This window comes from Microcaecilia unicolor, chromosome 2 (assembly GCF_901765095.1).
Source record: "Microcaecilia unicolor chromosome 2, aMicUni1.1, whole genome shotgun sequence".
In the NCBI taxonomy this organism is placed as follows: Eukaryota; Metazoa; Chordata; class Amphibia; order Gymnophiona; family Siphonopidae; genus Microcaecilia; species Microcaecilia unicolor.
This window is the reverse complement of record NC_044032.1, coordinates 124,453,661-124,472,798: the sequence shown is the minus strand read 5'-3', so window position 1 is coordinate 124,472,798 and position 19,138 is coordinate 124,453,661. Positions and strand designations below refer to the sequence as shown.

The following is a 19,138-nucleotide window of genomic DNA, read 5'->3' as shown; positions in this document are numbered from 1 at the left end:
TTCAGTTACAACGCACTCTACATGGTCTGATTCAGCAGTGCACCTTGAACACACTGAAGTATGGTAGACATCGTTTTTTTAAATATGGGAATAGAATGGGTACTTGTTTAGTCCGCCTGGTGGGTAGTGAGTCAGGTTCCCATTTTGTCCCTGTTCTGAGATTCATCTGGTAGGAATTTGACGGATAATAAGTTTATCGCTGAGATGCTCACTATTTATTATAGAATACACTATTCAGCTTCACAGGTAGATTTGCCTACTGATGCTGAATTCTGGAAAGCAGTGACCCTGCCAGCTGTGGCTGAAGCAGATCTGGTGATTCTTAATGCCCTGCTTCACCTGGGTGAATTGCAACATGCTCTGATAACTCCCAAAAGACACCAGGGCCTGATGGCTTTCCCCTGGAATTTTATAAGCTGTTGGGGCATCATGTGGTCCCTACCCTGGTGGCGGTTTTTGAAAAGGCGTTATGGGCTGGGAAATTTCCGCTTGCTATGCGAGGAGCCACAGTTGTGCCAATATTAAAACCAGGCAAAGTTTCACAGATGACCAGTGCCTATTGACCCATTTCCTTACTAAATGTTGATATTAAATTATATGCCAAGGTCTTGGCTAATAGGCTCCTGGATATCATCCCTACCTTGGTGGCCCCTCAGCAAGTGGGCTTTGTTAAGGGCAGGAATGTGCCATCTTTTCTGTGCTATACAAACTGTATCCAGTCAGCATCTTGTACTCCCTCTTAGTTAGCCTTCAATTCTATTTCCTTGCCTTCTTTTTGGGAGGTGTTACACCATTTCGGTTTCAGAGGGCCTATCGTTAACGTGATTCATACTCTTTATGAGGAACTCTGGGTGCATGTAATGGTTAATGATGTACTCTCCACCCCCTTTGAGATTTCACAGGGAACTAGACAAGACTGTCCCTTGTCCTCCATTCCTTTCATACTCTGTATGGAACCCATGGCATTGCAAATTAGAGATGATCCAGCTATTAGGGGCATTCCGGTTAGTAGGGAGTTTAAATTAGCCTTATTTGTGAATGACCTTCTTACTGCTTTTACAGCCCCCACTGCTTCTCTGCACAGAAGTATGACTATTTTATCACTTTTTGGGCAATTGACAACTGTCAGGTTTATGGATAAATGCTGATAAAACAGAAGCGTTAAGTCTGACAGAGAGTTTAGAGCGGAGATGGCCTGGCACCTTTCCACTGCGATGGGCGGGTGATAGGTTGAAATATTTGGGCTTATATATCCCACAATGTTTGTCCAGCCTCTACCGCTATAACGTAACCCCTCTGTTACAAGCCACCGAGGTTCTATGCGGTAGAGTTTTAATTATAAAAATGGATGTACCCTACGCAGCATTTGCCTTTATTTTAAAACCTCGTGATTTGCAATATTATAACAGAATGATTAGAAAGTTCATATGGGGATCCAAGAAGCTACATCTCACTTTGCGCCAGCTCCAACTATTGTGCAGGGATGGTGGTTTGGAATTACCGCATCTCCAAACTTATAATATTGCTTGTCATATGCACTATCTTCAAAATTGGCTATTTGGATCATCATGATGTAGCCTTTGAGCATGCTCGGGGGGGGGGGGGGGGGGGAGTGCTTTATTGGCTTATTTGGCCCAGGCCAGGAATGGTAAGCTTCAGCAGTTTCAGCATTTAAAGAACCACCCCTTACACCAGTAAGGTGGGCATGGGCATCTTTCTGGAGGAGATTGGGTTTGAATTTTTTTTGTTCTAAACATTTGCCCATAGTGGGCAGTGCATCAGTTTCCTCCAGAACTGATGGATGCACGCTTCCACCAGGGCCACTGAAGGTTTGATAAGCCTGTATCGCTGTCTTTTGACACTATCAAGGCAGCATATAGGTTGAACTCCACAGACTGGCATGCCCATTTACAACTTCGGCATTATATCCAACCACTGCTTCAGAAGTACGCTGAGAACTTCTGAATCTGACTTTGATGAATGTTGGCCTCTTCCTACTGTAACTAAAGGATTAGTTGGTCAGTACTACCAGGCCTATCAAAAACATGCGACCCCCGAGTATACTGCAGAAAATTATATAGACTACTGGACTAAAGATTTTGGACCTTACTCTTTGGAAAATCTTTTGCGAAGTTTAAAAATGGATCCACAAATTGCAGAGTGTCCAATTACAGGAGCTTCATTATAAAGTTTTATTCTAGATATATATCCACCTATCTTGAGCCAAAAGAAATGGGTCTCCCTTCAGATGGGACCTGTCTGAAATGTGGAGCACTGAATGCTGCCTATAAACATTGCATAAGGCTCTGTCCAGCCATCCATAAATTTTGGACAGATGTTTGGACTTATTTAGGTGAACTATATAATAGTCGGTGGGAAGCAACCACTGAGCAATATTTATTGGATGATGTCACTGATATCATGGAGGGCACTTAAGTTTCTGGTTTGTTCCTCAGCAAAGTCTCTCTGACTGGGAAATATTGCCTAATTACTACACTGGATACAGGCTGCCCCACCTACACTTACCCAGTGACGCAATCAGATGCATGAACTTCTGAGCATGGAGAGACTCTTGGTGGACTCTCAAGAAAGTAGAGCGAAAAAGAAGTTTTTCTGATTGTGGACACCGTATATTCATGCCCTCCCACTGCGAATATGCTCAGCATTTTTGAATACATTAAATTTGTGACATTATGAGACTATGGGAGCTCATTTTCAAAGCACTTAGACTTACAAAGTTCCATAGGTTGCTATATAACTTTATAAGTCTAAGTGCTTTGAAAATATGCTACTATGCCTCCTCAGGATCTGATGGCTCTACTATCGCTCATTTTATTTTTAGAAATCAGGTCACAGGAGACTTGGGGAGAGAGGGATAGGGTAAGCTGCGGTGGTGGTGGGGTGGGTCGTTTGTGGTATATGGAGGTACTCAGTTTGGATGTACTTGTCTCATAGCATCATCTTGTTCGCTTTCTAAACTTGTAATCTCTTGTCTATTGCACTGAGTCTGTTTCTTGGTTTAAAACCGCAATAAAAATATTTACACTTAAAAAATATCTCCTCTTGTTGGCATCTGTACAGGAGGAGAAGGAAAGGCCACAGGAGGAATTCACTGGTTTCCTTCCTTACCTCTTCTTTTCTTTACACATGCATTAAACTGTGTCCAGTTTACAACGTTCTCACTAGCAGCACATGTGCTTATTCAAGAAGTTTTATTTGCTTTTCTAGGAATCCAGAAACCTGACACCAATGCCAACAGAAAAATGCTTGGCAGAAGTTTGATGCAGCATAAGAAGGAACAGCCTGCAACAAAGCACATTGTCTCTCTGGCCTCTGTTAGACACCTTGATTGGAAAAAGCAGTTTCAACAATTTACTCTCACTTGCACTTTTTTCCAACAAGAGAGATTTTTCTTTGTATTAGTGACAAACATTCAGGGTGCAGGGTTGTAAGAAAACAAAAGCATAGAAATAGTTGCAAAAACAATTAGTCATGAAACTCCAGGCTGGGGGAGGGGGCAAATAATGTCTACCTGCCTCTTCTTTGCCCCCCCCCCCCCCAGAGATAAAAATAAATATACCTCACATTACTATAGATACTAGACAAGAAAAAGATGGCAAGGCAATGGTGTAAATGTCACCACCCAAGTAGTCCCCACAACATGTGTGTGTCCCAGGCAAAAGCATCCATTCTACAGTGCTCCGAGCTCAAGCTCCCCCTCCTACCCCAGCATTAGCTTTCTTGATGCTCCTACCCCTGACTTGCTTCTTCCTCCCCTTCAGCTCCCCTGTCCAATTCTCAACCTAGCATGCCTAACTCAGGGATTCTCCCAGCCTCGAAGCTGATACATTTATCTTTTGCCCTCATGGCTCATATACTAGCTTTTTGAGCCCCATAGCGCTGTGTATCAATGGAGCCCTGTACAGTTCAAAAAGCTAATACATGAGCCATGCGGGCAGAAATGATGAGACACCAGTGTTGGCTTTGCAGCAGAAGTGGTGGGGGAGGACTGATGGGTAGGGGGAGATCAAGATATTGTGTAAAGAACCTAGAGGGCTGGGGAATGGGTAAGAGGCAGTGGAAAGGGAAGGGACTATGAAGGGGGTAAGAGAGGGTGGAAAGAGATCTGGGAAGTAAATGAAAGGAGGTAATGGGAGGATGTATAGAGAGTTAAAGATAGAAGGGGCTGTGAGCAAGGGAGGGTATAATCAAAACAATGAACTCAGGTAGTGAGACAATGAAAGGCAGAAGATAGTAGCTAAGGACTGGGAAGGTACATAGGGTGGAAATGGGGACTCTGGGGCAGAGGAAAGAAAGAGAGGGACCGAGCTGGGGACAGAGTGAAAATAGGGGAACAGAAAAGCTGATAAAGGGTGAGAAAGTTTGAGGGTGAAAGGGAATTAGGAAGGGGACAAGGATGGAAAACCAGTACATAGGCGACAGCTGAAAAGAGAAAAATTGGGAATTGGCGTATGACTAAATGTGAGAAGGGGTGAAATGTCACTGTAAGTGGGCAGAGGCAGAAAAAAAATAAACTAAAGAGCAAAGAGGAAGTACTGGACTATAGTGAGGTATGTGCAGCCAGTATAGCCGCACAGGGCATATGGGAGGTGGACGTGCTAAAACTGCACCCCGTTCATTGCCTTCCTGGTTTGTCCATGAGATAGTGAGTGGGGCAAGAGCGCTAGGGGACATGTTGTACAGGACGCGTTTCTGGCTCAGGACGCTCTTGAAGAAGTATAAAAGAAGAAGTTAAAAAAAGAAACGGAGTCTAAAGAGGAGGTCCTGGAAAAGAAGTTAACAGAAGACAAACCGACATAAGAAGAACATTGAAAAGAGGCTGGACCAACACACGGTAATTTAAAAAATGAAATGGCCAGAAAACAAGGCAGAAAAAAAGCACTTTATTTTCAGTTTAGTGATTGTCAGTTGTTAAAATGTGCATTTTTGATTTCTGTATTTTGCTCAACATAGGAAGCATTTCTGCTTCTATTTCTCCTGAGTAGCAGTGCTTCCAGAGTCTGGCTTCTGGGTGGGGGGGGGGGGGGGGGCAATGCTTTTTTCTAGAATGTAGTTTCTGTGTAGTAAACCTAGGATTGAATGGGCCCCGGTGAAGAAATTAATAGAGGCTACTATAACACCATGGAGCCCAGGGTAGTAAGGGCCAGTCTTCAGAGCTCTAGTTGGGAAGTATGTGTGGAAACTGAAAAGTTTCTGGGCAGGGTTTGTGGGGGGAAACCAGTATGGTGTGTAGGAAAAGGAGGTACATATGGGGATGCATCAGGACACCTGGGATAGTAGGGATGTGAAAGGGTGTCTGAGGTGGGGCAATGGGTGTAGGATGTGGTGTGTGAGTGTGTGTATGTATATGAGGAGTGTCATTTGTAGGTAGGGTGTTTAATGAGGGTGGGTGTGCCTGTTAGGGTCCAAGGAGTGGAGTGCTAAGTGCACAATCAGAACCTGGTCTGAGGAGAGTGCCTGTGGCACTGATTCAAGGCAGAGTGGGTGTGCAGGTTAGACATCAGAGGTACAGTGTGAGGGATCAGGAGAACACTCCCTACCCTACTGGAATCTGAGTTTATACCATTAGCTTAGGGTGATATGGACAACAGAGAAAGACGTTAAGAAAAAAAATGTAGGAATGTGAACAACCCTCAAAAATGTTCTTGCAGTAACCTGAAGAACAACATGTCTTTATAAAACTGCCCTAATAAAGCTGCAGAAATCATGGCTAAAATGAAGCAGGGGACATTTCCACCTGCTCCAGAACGGATGTAAATGTTTGCAAGGAACTTCATAAAGTAACACATGTAAATCGTGACTCTTAAGAACATAAGAACATAAGTGTTGCCATACTGGGACAGACCAAAGGTCCATCAAGCCTAGTTTCCTGTTTCTAACAGTGGCCAATCCAGGTCACAAGTACCTGGCAAGATCCTAAAAGAGTAAAACAGACTTTATGCTGCTTATCCTAGAAATAAGCAGTGGATTTTCTCAAGTCCATCTTAATAATGGCTTATGGACTTTTCTTTTAGGAAAGTATCCAAACCTTTTTTAAACCCTGCTAAGCTAACTTCTTTTACCACATTCTCTGGCGCTCCACCCACAACCCACCCCAGAACATGCCTACACCAAATTCACATGAAAGTACTTGCATTCTTGTCATTGTGTGAACTTTTAGGCACGGGGTAATCTTATAAGAGGCATGTGGAAGGTCATTTTATAAGGGGGAGTCTGATTTAAAAGGGCAACTAGGTGCCTACTTAGGCACCACTATTTTAAAAAGATACAAACCGGCCGATATTCAGCCCGTGGGAGGCAGGCTGGCCAAGTCCCACAATCGGCTCGGCACTGAGCCCGGATATTCAATGCCGGGCCAATTCTGGTGGCCTAGTGGTAAGGGTGGTGGACTTTGGTCCTGAAGAACTGAGTTCAATTCCCACTTCAGGCACAGGCAGCTCCTTGTGACTCTGGGCAAGTCACTTAACCTTCTATTGCCCCAGGTGCAAATAAGTACCTGTATACAATATGTAAGCCACATTGAGCCTGCCATGAGTGGGAAAGTGCAGGGTACAAATGTAACAAAAAAAAAATATATCCAGGTTTTTTTGGCCATTTTAAACTTAACCGGCCAAGTCAATATTCAGAACTGGCTGGTTAAGTTTATAGCAGCCAAAGATAGGCCTGCTATTTTGGCAGCCCAATTTGGCTGCCAAACTTAGCCGGCGATACACTGAATATTCGCAGCGAGAAAGTTATATTGCGCAAGATAGCCGGTTAGCTGCTATGTGCTAATGCGGAGATAACCGCTATCTCGTGCTAAATATTAGCGCTTAGCTAGTTAAGTGCTATTTAACCGGCCTAGAGCTGTTCCTAGCTGGTTAAAAAGCACTGAATTTCATCTGGAAAGACTCCTATATGCCTTTATAAAGTACTAGCAGAAGCAATAGACATTATGCCAGCATTGCAAATGCAGATAGTTACATGTTTAAGTATGTGCTACTGTATTTTATATTCTTCATGCGTACTTGAAAATTCTATCCAAACTCTACCTCTGTACTCGCCTACCAGTAAAGAACACGCCATCATGTCATCGCCAATCATAATTTTAAAACAGTCCATTTATGTGTAAAAATGTATTTTAAAAATGACTCCCTTTGTGTGCATATACTGTCATATACATGCAAAAAATGCCACAACCCTCATAGTTAACAAATAGACCTCATTGGGAATAATGGAGTTTGCATTATTTAATGTGTATTTAATCTTGTTAACATAAATTAGTACAGTAAATGAGACTCTTCATGAGGCAATAAAATGTGATGTGATTTGCCAAATATCATAAGGGAAGGAAAGAGAGTTTTGAAGTAGCTCAAGCCTTTTTAAGTAATTCAAGGTGAGTCACATTCAGATACAGAGGTATTTTCCTGTCCCTAGAAGATTTACAATCTAAGTTTGAACCTGAGGCAATGGAGGGTTAAGTGACTTATGCAAGACTACAAGAACCCACAGTGGAATTTAAACCAGGCTTCTCTGGGTTTCAGCCTGCTGCTCTAACCATTAGGCTACTCCCAGAAGGCATGTCAGTGGAGAAGTGGGATTTATATAAACCATGGCATTCCTCCGCCCCTTTCTTTGTGAATTCCAGAAGATCTTGGGCACATTAGAAACAAGAGAATTCAAGGAAACTAAAAGGGGCATAATCAAAAGGGGTGCCCAAGTTTTCCTGAGGATGTCCTCGCAGGACGTCCCAGCGAAGGGGCGGGGAAATCCGTATTAATGAAACAAGATGGGCATCCATCTTTCGTTTCGATAATACGGTCAGGGACGCACATATCTTGACATTTAGGTTGTCCCTAGAGATAGTCATCCTTAGACTTGGTCGTTTCTGATTTTCGGCGATAATGGAAACTAAGGACACCCATCTCAGAAACGACCAAATGCAAGCCCTTTGGTCGTGGGAGGAGCCAGCATTCGTAGTGCACTGGTCCCTCTCACATGCCAGGACACCAACCGGGCACCCTAGGGGGCACTGCAGTGGACTTCATAAATTGCTCCCAGGTGCATAGCTCCCTTACCTTGTGCGCCGAGCCCCTCAAAACCCACTACCCACAACTGTACACCACTAACATAGCCCTTATGGGTGAAGGGGGCACCTAGATGTGAGTACAGTGGGTTTCTGGTGAGTTTTGAAGGGCTCACATTTACCACCACAAGTGTAACACGTGGGGGGGGGATGGGCCTGGGTCCGCCTGCCTGAAGTACACTGCACCCACTAAAACTGCTCCAGGGACCTGCATACTGCTGTCATGGAGCTGGGTATGATATTTGAGGCTGGAAAAAAATATTTTTAAAAATTTTTTGAGGGTGGGAGGGCTTAGTGACCACTGGGGGAGTAAGGGGAGGTCATCCCCGATTCCCTCCGGTGGTCATCTGGTCAGTTTGGGCACCTTTTTGTGGCTTGGTCATAAGAAAAAAAGGACCAGGTAAAGTTGTCCAAGTATTCATCAGGGACGCCCTTTTTTTTCCATTATGAATCGAGGATGCCCATGTGTTAGGCACGCCCAAGTCCCGCCTTCGCTACGCCTCCAACACGACCCCGGGAACTTTGGTCATCCCCGCGATAGAAAGCAGTTGGGGAAGCCCAAAATCGGCTTTCCATTATACCGATTTGGGCGACCCTGTGAGAAGGATGCCCATCTTGCGATGCAACAGGGAAACAGAAATCTCACTGCATATTGAAAATGGTGTGGCTTAAGGAGTTGAATTGGCTACCAAGCACAAAATACAGCAGTAATTACAAGTTTGAAATGTCATGCCTTCTGTGTGGGCTACAAGAACTGCGGAAAAAGGAGAAATTAGATCTTACCTGATAATTTTCTTTCCATTAGTCCTTCCTACTATTCCAGAACCTGTGGATAGTTGTGCCCATCAACCAGCAGATGGAGATAGAGAACTGAAAACTGAGCAGAGATATTTCTCTTGACATCCAGTCCTGCTCCTCGGTATTTACACAGACAAGCAGTAAGGATAAACTCAGAATAAACACAACAACCTTAATCAACTTGCTAACTTAACACTAACCAGGAGAGCAAACATGTGTGGACCTCACAACTTGTAGAGAACAAGAGATATGCAAGAAGAACCATGCAAGGTGACAGTCGATATTTGAGCCATTACTTCACACTGAATAAACATCTCAGAAACCTTTGGCGGGACTCTGGAATAATGGAAAGGACTAATGGAAAGAAAATGATCAGGTAAGACCTAATTTCTCCTTCCATTACGTAGTTTCCAACACTTGCAGAATCTGTGGGATGTTCAAAGGAAATCCCTAGAGTGGGAGGAATCCTGGCACCGTAGCCCTGATAGCCCTGAGGACTGACGTCCAAAACTGGCTTCTGAGCATGACACAATATTCACCCTGTAGTGCTAGGCAAAAGTGTGCAGCGTCGACTATGTCACTGCCTTGCAAATATCCACCAGAGACAGTAACATAGTCTCCACCCAGGATGTCACTGTATACCTTGTAGAATAAGCCCATAAGGTCTAAGGAGCCTGCTTTCCATCAAGCAAATAAGCTGATGCGATAGTCTCCTTCAGCCATCTAGCAATTGTGGGATTAGGCTATGAGGCCAAGCCTCTCATTACCAAAAAGCAAAAACAGTCTGTCCAATTTGCAAAACTCATTTGTGACTTCCATATATCTAATGAGGACTCTATGCACATCGAGAAGCTTCAAGGAAGAATACTGAGCCTCTTTGTCCTCTCTGCAAAAGGACAGAAGCTCCACAGATTAGTTGAGATGAAATGCTGATACCACCCTCTGAAAAGCAAAGAAAGGGATCCTGACAAGAGAAAGCATGAAGCTCTGAAACCCTATGTGCTGACGCAACAGCCACCAAGTACGCTGTCCTTAATGCAAGATCTTTCAAGAAACAGGCCAAAGCTGCAACCTGAATTATTAGACAACCCAACGCCAATCCTTTCTGAAGACTTGCTTGGAGAAATGCTAGGATGTGCGCGATCTGAGCAGAGAAGAGAGATAGTCAGTGCACAGAACACCAACCCTCGAATGTCCTCCACACTCTCGCATTCACTATGGATGTAGAGAGTTTCCGAGTCTGAAGCAAGGTAGTAGTGACCAACTCATGGCACCAGAGACAGGCATCTGAAGACTTCCAGATATGAATCTGCAGACTCAAGCCACCCACACTGGACCAGGAGCAAAGCACTCAAAACCAGAGGCTGAAAAGTGTGTTCATCTACCTGCTGGAGATAGAAAATACTGAGGAGCTGGACTGAATGCCAAGAGAGATATGTCTCAGCTCAATTTTCAGTTCTCTATCTCTACCTGCTGGTTGATGGACACATCTATCCCACAGGTTCTCGAATAGTGGGAAGCTATGTAATGGAAAGCCTTTTTTTAGTCTGCTGGATATAAACATCCACCAGCATTCTTGCACTTGATAGACAGTTGAAAGTTTGAGGAGCCACCCAGAGTAGAGAGGAAAAGATGAAAGGAAAAGAAGAATTAATCTGAGTCCTGGATTGCATATACATTTCCATAAAGATAAAGGAAGTAGGAATAATGGCATCATACTTATCAACCAATTACAGTGAAGACATTAACATACTGTGTCAGACTGAGAGTCCATCAAGCCCATCACTCTGAGATCCCAAAAAGAAGATAGATTCCATGCCGTTTATCCCATGGATATTCAGACCAAGGGTCATAAAATGTCTTAATGTGAAATCCCAAGTGCCAGCTTAAGATCTAGTATTTCTGACCAATTTCAATGCTCTGTGCAGTATTCTTCACTGTGCTCAATCAGAAGTCACTTCAACATGACAGGCTGGACCATGAATGAACAAAGTTGCTGGTACCCTGGGCAATGGGGCAAGGAGGCAAGGGGTCTTCCCTCCTATGGTGCAGCCAGCCCCACTCCTCAGACACACTCCGTACCAGCAATACATGTTACCAAAACAAAGTCTGCTCTCTCTCTCTCTATCCTGGGTCCATCTTTCCTCATCTTGTTCCCCCAACACATTCTCCTTCCCTCCCTAAAAAAAACCTCTCTGTCTCCTTGCAATGCACATTCTCACCAACCTCATCCTGGCCTGTCTGAATCCTGATCGATCTCTCCCAACAGTCAAACTCCATCATTCTGTTTGCACCCTGAACCCTTCCAAATCGGACTTCTCCCCAGCTTATTAATTCACTCTCACCTTCCCCAGAGATTCATTGTAAGAACCACCTCTGGAACAGCAGTCCTGTTTTACTCCAGCATCCTCCCACTCATGGTGAGTTTGAGCTACAGAATGCCCAAAATCCTTAGCTCTTTGCAAAGGTTCATGAGAATTGCACAGGAGTTTGGGTGCCATGTGACTTAAACTCACTGAGAGTCACATACCACCCCCCCCCCCCCCCCGGATTCTATACCCAAATTGCATGTGCATTTTAATTGAGTAAAAAGCCAATAAATAACAATTGGGTGCTAACAACCAATTATTGTAGTTAATTGACTCCAAGTAGGATTTGCATGCGCAACTTGATAAGCTCTATTTTATAAAGATCCATGTGCAAATCTTTTAGCACACAACTGAAAAGGGAGTGTGGCCATGGGAGCAGCAAGGGCGGGTCAAGGGCACTCACTAGAGATGCATGCATTACTGCAGAATTCAGGGATCCACGCCTAACTTACGTGCCAGGATTTACACCAGATTTCACTTGGTGTAAACCCTCGTGCCCGAAGTTGGGCAAAGATTCCCACGCTCTTCACTATTATATAAACAGCATGCAACTCAAAGCAATGATTATTTTCAGTGCTGTTTACTGAATCTAGTCCATAGTGACAAAAGGAAAACAAAATCTCTATAGCAGAGGCAATGTGGGCAGGAAGGGGCGAGAGTATGTTTTGGGAGAAGAGATTCAGGGAGCCATACTTAGGGTCCATGAAAGTCGCTGCTACTCCCCAGACCTTAAAAGGAAAGCACTGCGCTACTTATAGCTAATATAATATTAAAGCATACATGAATAATGTTTTTAAAAAGCCATAATAAAGCCACAACTTCACAAAGTGTGCAGCTTACAGCTCTGTTCTTTAGTTACTAGCCTCAACCGTCGAGAATCAACCAGACTGCGCAGTAGTAATTAGATTTGTGTTGAATATTGTACATTCTGTTTATAATGGCAACATTAAGGTCATTAAGGTCACTACGATTCTGTCCTCTTCTAATTGTGCAAATGATACACTTTAACCAAAGAAAATTTTGAGTGATCAAGATCTGCTGAAAACGTGCTGCGTTACTGTACCACCGCTGTTACTACAGCAACAGTACAGGTGCAGTTTGTCTCAAAACATGAGGGTCACAGCCAACACACAGATGTCTGTGTACTTCAACGTTCTTAATAACAATGCCTCAGGTCTAACAAATACAAGCTTAAGAGCAACCTTGTGTGTGCAGACATGCTAATATTGTGCTTTATACTGGTAGGATAAACTCACAGTCATTCCACAGGCCAATTAGCATTGTAAAAGCAAGAGCTGTGGAAAACAAATATGAAGTGTGCAGTCAGTGTTTCATACCTGAGCAATTTAGGAGGGAAGATGCTTCCATGTGCTGACAAATGCTGTGGGAATCAAAGAATAGGGCACTGTAGTTATGCTGTTCCATACATCTAGTGTAGGGTCATAGCAGTCCAGTGTTTTACATCTCTGTATCCCAAAATAGCCTCCAACGACATAGAGTTTATTTCCGGATGCTACAGCGTGGCAGCTCATGCGCTTGGCTGTCACGTCTCCCACCTTAGTCCACTGAAATGTTTCACTGTTAAACTTGTAAGCAGAGCATGCAGAGAATTCAGTGTCTCCACCCATGATAAAGATCTGGTTACCCAGCACAGCTGCAGCTGTGTAACGCCAAGGCTGTGGGCAGGTGGCTGGAACTGTCCATCTGTTCTCACATGGATCATAGCACTGAACTTTAGGCAGCTTATCGTGGCCAACGCTGGTGCCACCAAAGGCAAATAACTTGAGCTTTGCACTCACTACAGCTGCATTGCTCACACCTTCTCGAAGTGGCGCAACGATTGCCCACTTGTTGGTCACAGGGTCGTACTGTTCAACTTGCTTTAAAGACACAGAAGGGGAGGCTGGAAGGCATCTTGTTGCTGCTGTGTGTCCTCCCACCACATACAAACAGTGTTTCAGTTCAGCAGAGCCATGACCAAATCTGGCAACTAGCATAGGCGCCGCCTTCGACCACTCCTCGTGAAGAGTGTCATACACCCAAACATCTTTGGAGACTCCATTTTCCGATCCCCGACCACCAGTGATGTAGACCTTACAGCCAATAGCACAGGCACTGAATTCCATCCGTGGACTTGGAATGTCAGCCTTTGGAATGATCTCTTTTGCCTTCTGGTCCACCAGGTACAACTTGTCACACATAAATGTCTGTCCCCCCAGCAGAAACAAGGCATGGCCAGTTTTGCGTGGCCTGGCGCACAAGCTGGTGACCACACCATCATTCTGTAATATTTTTAACTTGCACCTTATGGCTTCTTCCACCAGCTCCTTGCTTTTCTTCTGCTTTATAATGAGTTCTTCCATGGCTACATTCTCCATGAGGTAGATGGCTGGTAGAAGGGCCAGCCTCACCGTCTGCAGCAGGTCAGCTAAATAACAATGTCTTTTATTTAGATCATAATGAATCCAGTTGACAGCAGACTCATAGACCATTCTTTCATCTTCAGTTTCCAGTTCCTCACTTGACAGGAGCTGTACTACCATGTCTTTTGGTAGCTGGAGAAAATCTTCACTTTTACTGATAGTTTGAAAGTTGCCAAGGCACATCCTCCATGAAAGTTCGTAGAGCTTAGTGCACTGGTGAGCATCAGAAAGCAGGAGCATGCCAAGACAGTTGGTAGGGTGAAGGTTTTTCTCCAAGAACTCAGCACAGGCATCTCTGATATCCTCAAATTCCAACATGTCCCCAGCTTCAAGGAGAGACTCTGCATTTTCTTCATTGATGATCACTCTTGATGAGTAGGCATAGTCCAGAAGAAGTTCCAAGACCTCTGGGTGAATGGAATCATGGAAATTTACTTCCCTGGCCTGGCTTTCCTTAAGTCCTCCACTAAACATTGCTTCAAAGTAACGGCTGCATGCAGCCAGGACTGCCCTATGACATGGGAAGGACCGGTTTCCGGCATGAAGGAGGACATCTGTAAACAGACATTGCTGGCGCAGTAGGTTCAGATGGGTAAGAACACTGTCGGCATATGAAGATTTGTGGAACAGATAGATATTAATAGAACCAGTGCTGGCTCTAGATTTGCGGTTCTCATGCATGCTGACTGACATTTTGTTTCATGCCTAAAGTGAAAAGAAAAATAAAACAAACATTATATAATTTAGCCACAGAAGTCATCTAAAGCCATCTCTGAACTGTACAATATATGCATGTCTCAAGTGTATGTCTATTGTTTGGTTACATCGGCATATCAGATCAAAGCAGAGAAGGTCTTTTGTCCAATACCAGACAGGAAGATTCTTAAAACTACATCCACTTAATAATATGTTGCTCAAGAACAGGTTAATCTTGGAAAACCAGCTTGTCAACTTTCATGTCTCAAGACAGCAAAATGGAAACAAAAACCCCACAGGCAGACCAGATTTTCACACAGCTCACCATGCTACTCCAGCTGATCTGCCAAACACACTTAAAAATGCAAATGCCGAGCAACTTGCCAAAACCTATTACGAAATGTAAGGACTACCTATGCTGAACATCTGCTAATCATCACCATGGGAGACTTTCTCCTTTGCTAGAACAGTTCTATTTAATCCTTGGCTTAAAGAATCTTAAGGTGACAAAACACAACATGCCAACATTTGGTTCGGATCAGGCACATTCTGACACCTCCACGCCTCCCACATGTACTATCAGCTCAGTTAGAGAGCAGAGGCTCCAAGTCATCTCCAGACATGGCAATTATTGGCATCCCAATACTATCCTTCTGCCTATATCTAACAAATAAAGAAAAAATGAATGGATGTGAAGTCAATCTGAGCAAAGCTCTCAAAATCAAAGAAATAAAGAATGACCCACCAAAATTAAGTCCCTCCTGGAGCTCATGCAACTCTTAGATATTGGCACTCAGGTGGGTCTGGGGTGCTGACGGATGTTGAACATAGCCATGAGCTCCAGAACGGGCGTTTAAAGATTGCTTAAGCTAAGTGCCTTCTCTGGAGTTCTCTAAACTGTACTGGCTTTTGTTGTTGTTTTTTTTATACACATTGATATTCTGATGTACATGGAGAGTTTCATGCCTTGAGCAATTTTGATTTTTTCCATACAGTAATCTCTGATATACTCAGAAGGTTTTTTAAGCCAATGATGATGATGTACAGATCAATTCGATCGCTTTCAGCTCTATAGATCTTTAGAGCTGGAGCTCTTTGAGGCTTTTTTTTCCTTCCGTTTAAAGTATATTCTTTTTGTTTACACATATTTGTAATTTGTGGGTCATTCTTTATTTTTTACTAGCCGTTAAGCCTGTAAAACAGGGGGAGTATTGCAGCCCTCCTCTCTCCCCTGGCCTCACCCCATCCACCGATCCTCCTCCCCATACCCAGCAACCCTCCTCTTTCCCTTGGCCTCCCCCTCCCCCCATGTCCAGCAATCCTCCTCTCTGCCCTGCTCTCACCCCCATGTCCAGCAACCATGCCCTCTCCCCCCTGCCCTCCCCCCATGTCCAGCTACCCTCCTCGCCGCCGCTCCCTCCCCCCTCCATGCCTGGCCCCCTGCATTGACCTGACAGCGCCTCTCACCTCCATGTGAAAGCGCTTCCACACGGAGGTGAGAGGTGCTGTCAGGTCAGTGCAGGGGGCCAATACGGAGGGGAGCAGGAGCGGCGGTGGGGATAGTGGGGAGGGTGGAGGTTGGTTTGTGCGATGTTCGTTTCCAGGCGGCAGCGGCGGCGTCCGACAGTCCGACTCCGTTTCCCTCTCTGCTCCGCCCTCTGACGTCATGATGTCTTGATGCGAGGGCGGGACAGAGAGGGAAGTCTGTACTGCGCATTTGCAGGTGAGTCGGTCACTTGCCGTTTATATGTTTGATATCTAACAAATGCCATGGTACCAACTGGGCTAACAGGGACATGGTTTTTTTGAGGTAATTGTAATCCTGTTCTTGAAGGGTGACACATAAGTTCACTCAGTTTTAGAACTCTACTGCTGTCTAGGTTCAGGGTGTCATAGAAGACTTTCCACATGGGAACTTACTGAAACAACTTTGCTACTAATAAATATCTTAGAACTGTATTATTTAATACATTTTTAGCTGCTTCTGCAGCCATTCATGGGTAGCCCAAAGTACTGTACAAAGCCAAACCAACCATGGTTATATCAACGCAGAATGAATCTGTGCTGAATCTAAGCACACTGAGCCCAAATATATTATTTTTTATGTACTTACAATGAAGTTCTGATTGTGAATATTTTTATGCAAGCATTTTCTCACAGATGCAACATGTGTGGTGGGGGGGGAGGGACCCTTCAGTAGGTCAGGATCTAACAGACAAAAATGTTCAAAGCTGTTGTATTGCTTTAGTTCCTAGTATTTCCTTACTGGATACTGTACAAGATTCAAAGCAGCTTCAGCTGAAATAATAACTGCTGAATAAATGTCTTGAGCACCATTTTTTTTCCAAGGGGGAGAGGGAATGTGTGCAAACAAATATTATATTCCTACAGTAAGTGATGGGAAAACTGCAAATATCATAACATTAAGATGTGTCAGGTAACCTCTCATAGTAAACCCAGATTATATACTACAAATTTATTTTATAATCATTTTGTTAGACATCTTAAATAGCATAATAGATTCACCTTTACATTTGTATTATTTTTGTATCCTTACCTTTGTATTAATGCTTAAAACTCCATCCCAAGATTGGCATTACACCTTAAGCCTCAGCTCAGGAATAAATGTTTGTGTTTTTCCCCCCAACAATAATCGCATTATGTGTATTAAATACTTAATCTTAGAGCAGTGCAGTCTCCTTGCAAGGTTTATGCATTGTGTAATGTGAAAATTTGCTATGCTTGCTAGCTAACCCTTTTTTGTTTGTTTGTCTGTTTTAATGGCTTATCAGTTCCTGAAAGGTCTGCTACTATGCTGCGAACAAAATTCGCACGCGGTATGAAGGTGCAATGCAGTGTAAGTGAAAACACTGGAATATATTTGCACAAGACCAGTTTCCTAATAAAACACAATTCTGCTGCAGCCGCTACCAATTAGCCATTCAGCTGCAGAGAGCGCTGGCTGCTAAAAACAGATTTTAAGCAAATACATTTACAGTTTACAAAATAAAAGCAAAATTAGCCTTATGTTGATGAATCCTAACCGGAAACGTTAAAACATACTAAATAAAATTCAAGTGCAGAGGCACCAGCTTTGTGGGAGTCACTGGATGCTGAGCACCCCGATATTAAGCTCCTTCAATGTAGAGGGGTCATTTCTATTGTGTTTCACAGCCCGAATCATGTCGAAATGTTGGAAACCTTTATTGAAGTGATCTACTGACGTTTATATCGCCCATTTAAGGCCAGCGGTCCATCTACCAAGGACAGCTACTTTTACTGGTTTACATTTGATTCTGTGAGAACGACTGCATGAAGGCTATTTTCTGACTGATTAAAATCTCTAGACAAGTTTTGAATGTTTTCTACCCCAATTACCTGCTCGCCAACTAGAACAGTCAATGGCTACCTCTAACTTAACTTCAGGAGGAGCCTAAAAAGCTTTCTCTTCCCAAAGACCGTTCAATAACTATCCATATCGACCTGTTTCCTCTAACCATCCATAAGACTAACCTATGATATTCTTTGTCATGCAGCAGAACGCTCTGTTTTTGTCTCACCTAGTCTGTAAACCGGGCTGAACCCTGGAAAGGGGATACAAGAATTGATCTGAATCTGAACTATAAATTCTTAAAACTACCATTATCGATCTACAAGAGAATATGGAAAAGAAGTGCTCTCTTTCCGAGTTAACCAGCCATTCAGACGACTTTAAAGTGGCAAAAAAGGCCATGCGGGGCCCCCTTCCTGAACAAGCAGCAGAAAGCGGCTCTTTCAAACACGATCCACCCGTGCATACACATGTCTTATCTGCACGCTGTCCCACTCCCAGCCAAGCCAGCAGCTGCATCCGACTGAAAAAGAGTCGGGACACATCATGCAATAAGCAAAGAACCTCTAAAATGACAAACAAATTTAAATCCTCACCAGACCGCTGCACAGGAACAGGAACTGCACTAACCAGAGAGCCTCTAAAAATTAAAAACTTAAAAAAAAAAACTCTTCATGCGGTTGCTGCACGAGAGCACAACCTACATGAACTACGAGCCTCTATAAATAAATAATAACAACAAAAATAAAAATCCTCTTCACCTTTGCGGTTGCACAGCAGCACAAACTACTACAGTGCACTAACCAATGCGTCTCTAAAATACTTCAAATCCTCACCCAAAGTTCCTCTAAAAACTGGAAAAGAAAAAAAAAAAGATCCTGACCGTGCAACCAATTCAGAGGAAAGCAACTTCCTCGTGACTTACAGCTCCGATGCAGCTCGATCTCACGGGAAGGGCGACAGCACATGCGGTGGTGAGAGAGACCGCAAGAGATTCAGGTGACAGTGGCCATGCACCGACCGCAGGGAGAAGAGGGGGGCGGCCTCTCAGTCCAGGTGCCGATCGGCCTCCGATCCTCCTCTTCCTGTCTTGAGGGAGCTTTCCCTGGGTGTTCGCACCCCGAGCCGGATGGCCGTGCTCCCTGGCACACCGAGCTGCGCTACACTGCCAGCACACACTCCCCGGGCCCTCTATTTATGTGGCAAGAAGAGGCGAGCCAGGGGAGGGGGATATGCAAAACCCAAAAAGTGACACCCGGCGGGGGGAGGGGAAGCACAGGAAACGTTGGCTAAAGGAAGAGAGGAACAGAAAACCAGAGCGAATTAACCCGTTCTTGGAAGAGTTGCAAAACGAGGCGCTGCAATCTTCCTCGCATTTGCGTCCCAGTAATTTCCTCGGAAACTGAAATATGGGATTTTGAATGTAATACTGTAC

At 44.1% G+C, this 19,138-nt stretch overlaps 1 protein-coding gene across 3 annotated transcripts in view; it reads right to left on the bottom strand.

Moving 5' to 3' along the window:
* Positions 1–19,138, bottom strand: part of ENC1 (ectodermal-neural cortex 1) — a 54,784-nt gene that overhangs the window by 22,258 nt on the left and 13,388 nt on the right. For 2 of the 3 annotated variants that reach the window (XR_003940995.1, XM_030193281.1), the window contains exons 1-2: positions 18,629–18,850; positions 12,591–14,381 (exon numbers count right to left, since the gene is read on the bottom strand). Coding sequence is in view for 2 of the 3 variants with exons in the window: in XM_030193281.1 (XP_030049141.1) it covers positions 12,600–14,369 (1,770 nt within the window). In the remaining variant the exon portion in view is untranslated. Of the gene's footprint in view, positions 1–12,590; positions 14,382–18,628; positions 18,851–19,138 lie in introns of those variants that run through there. The other variant, XM_030193282.1, reaches the window with a different exon arrangement.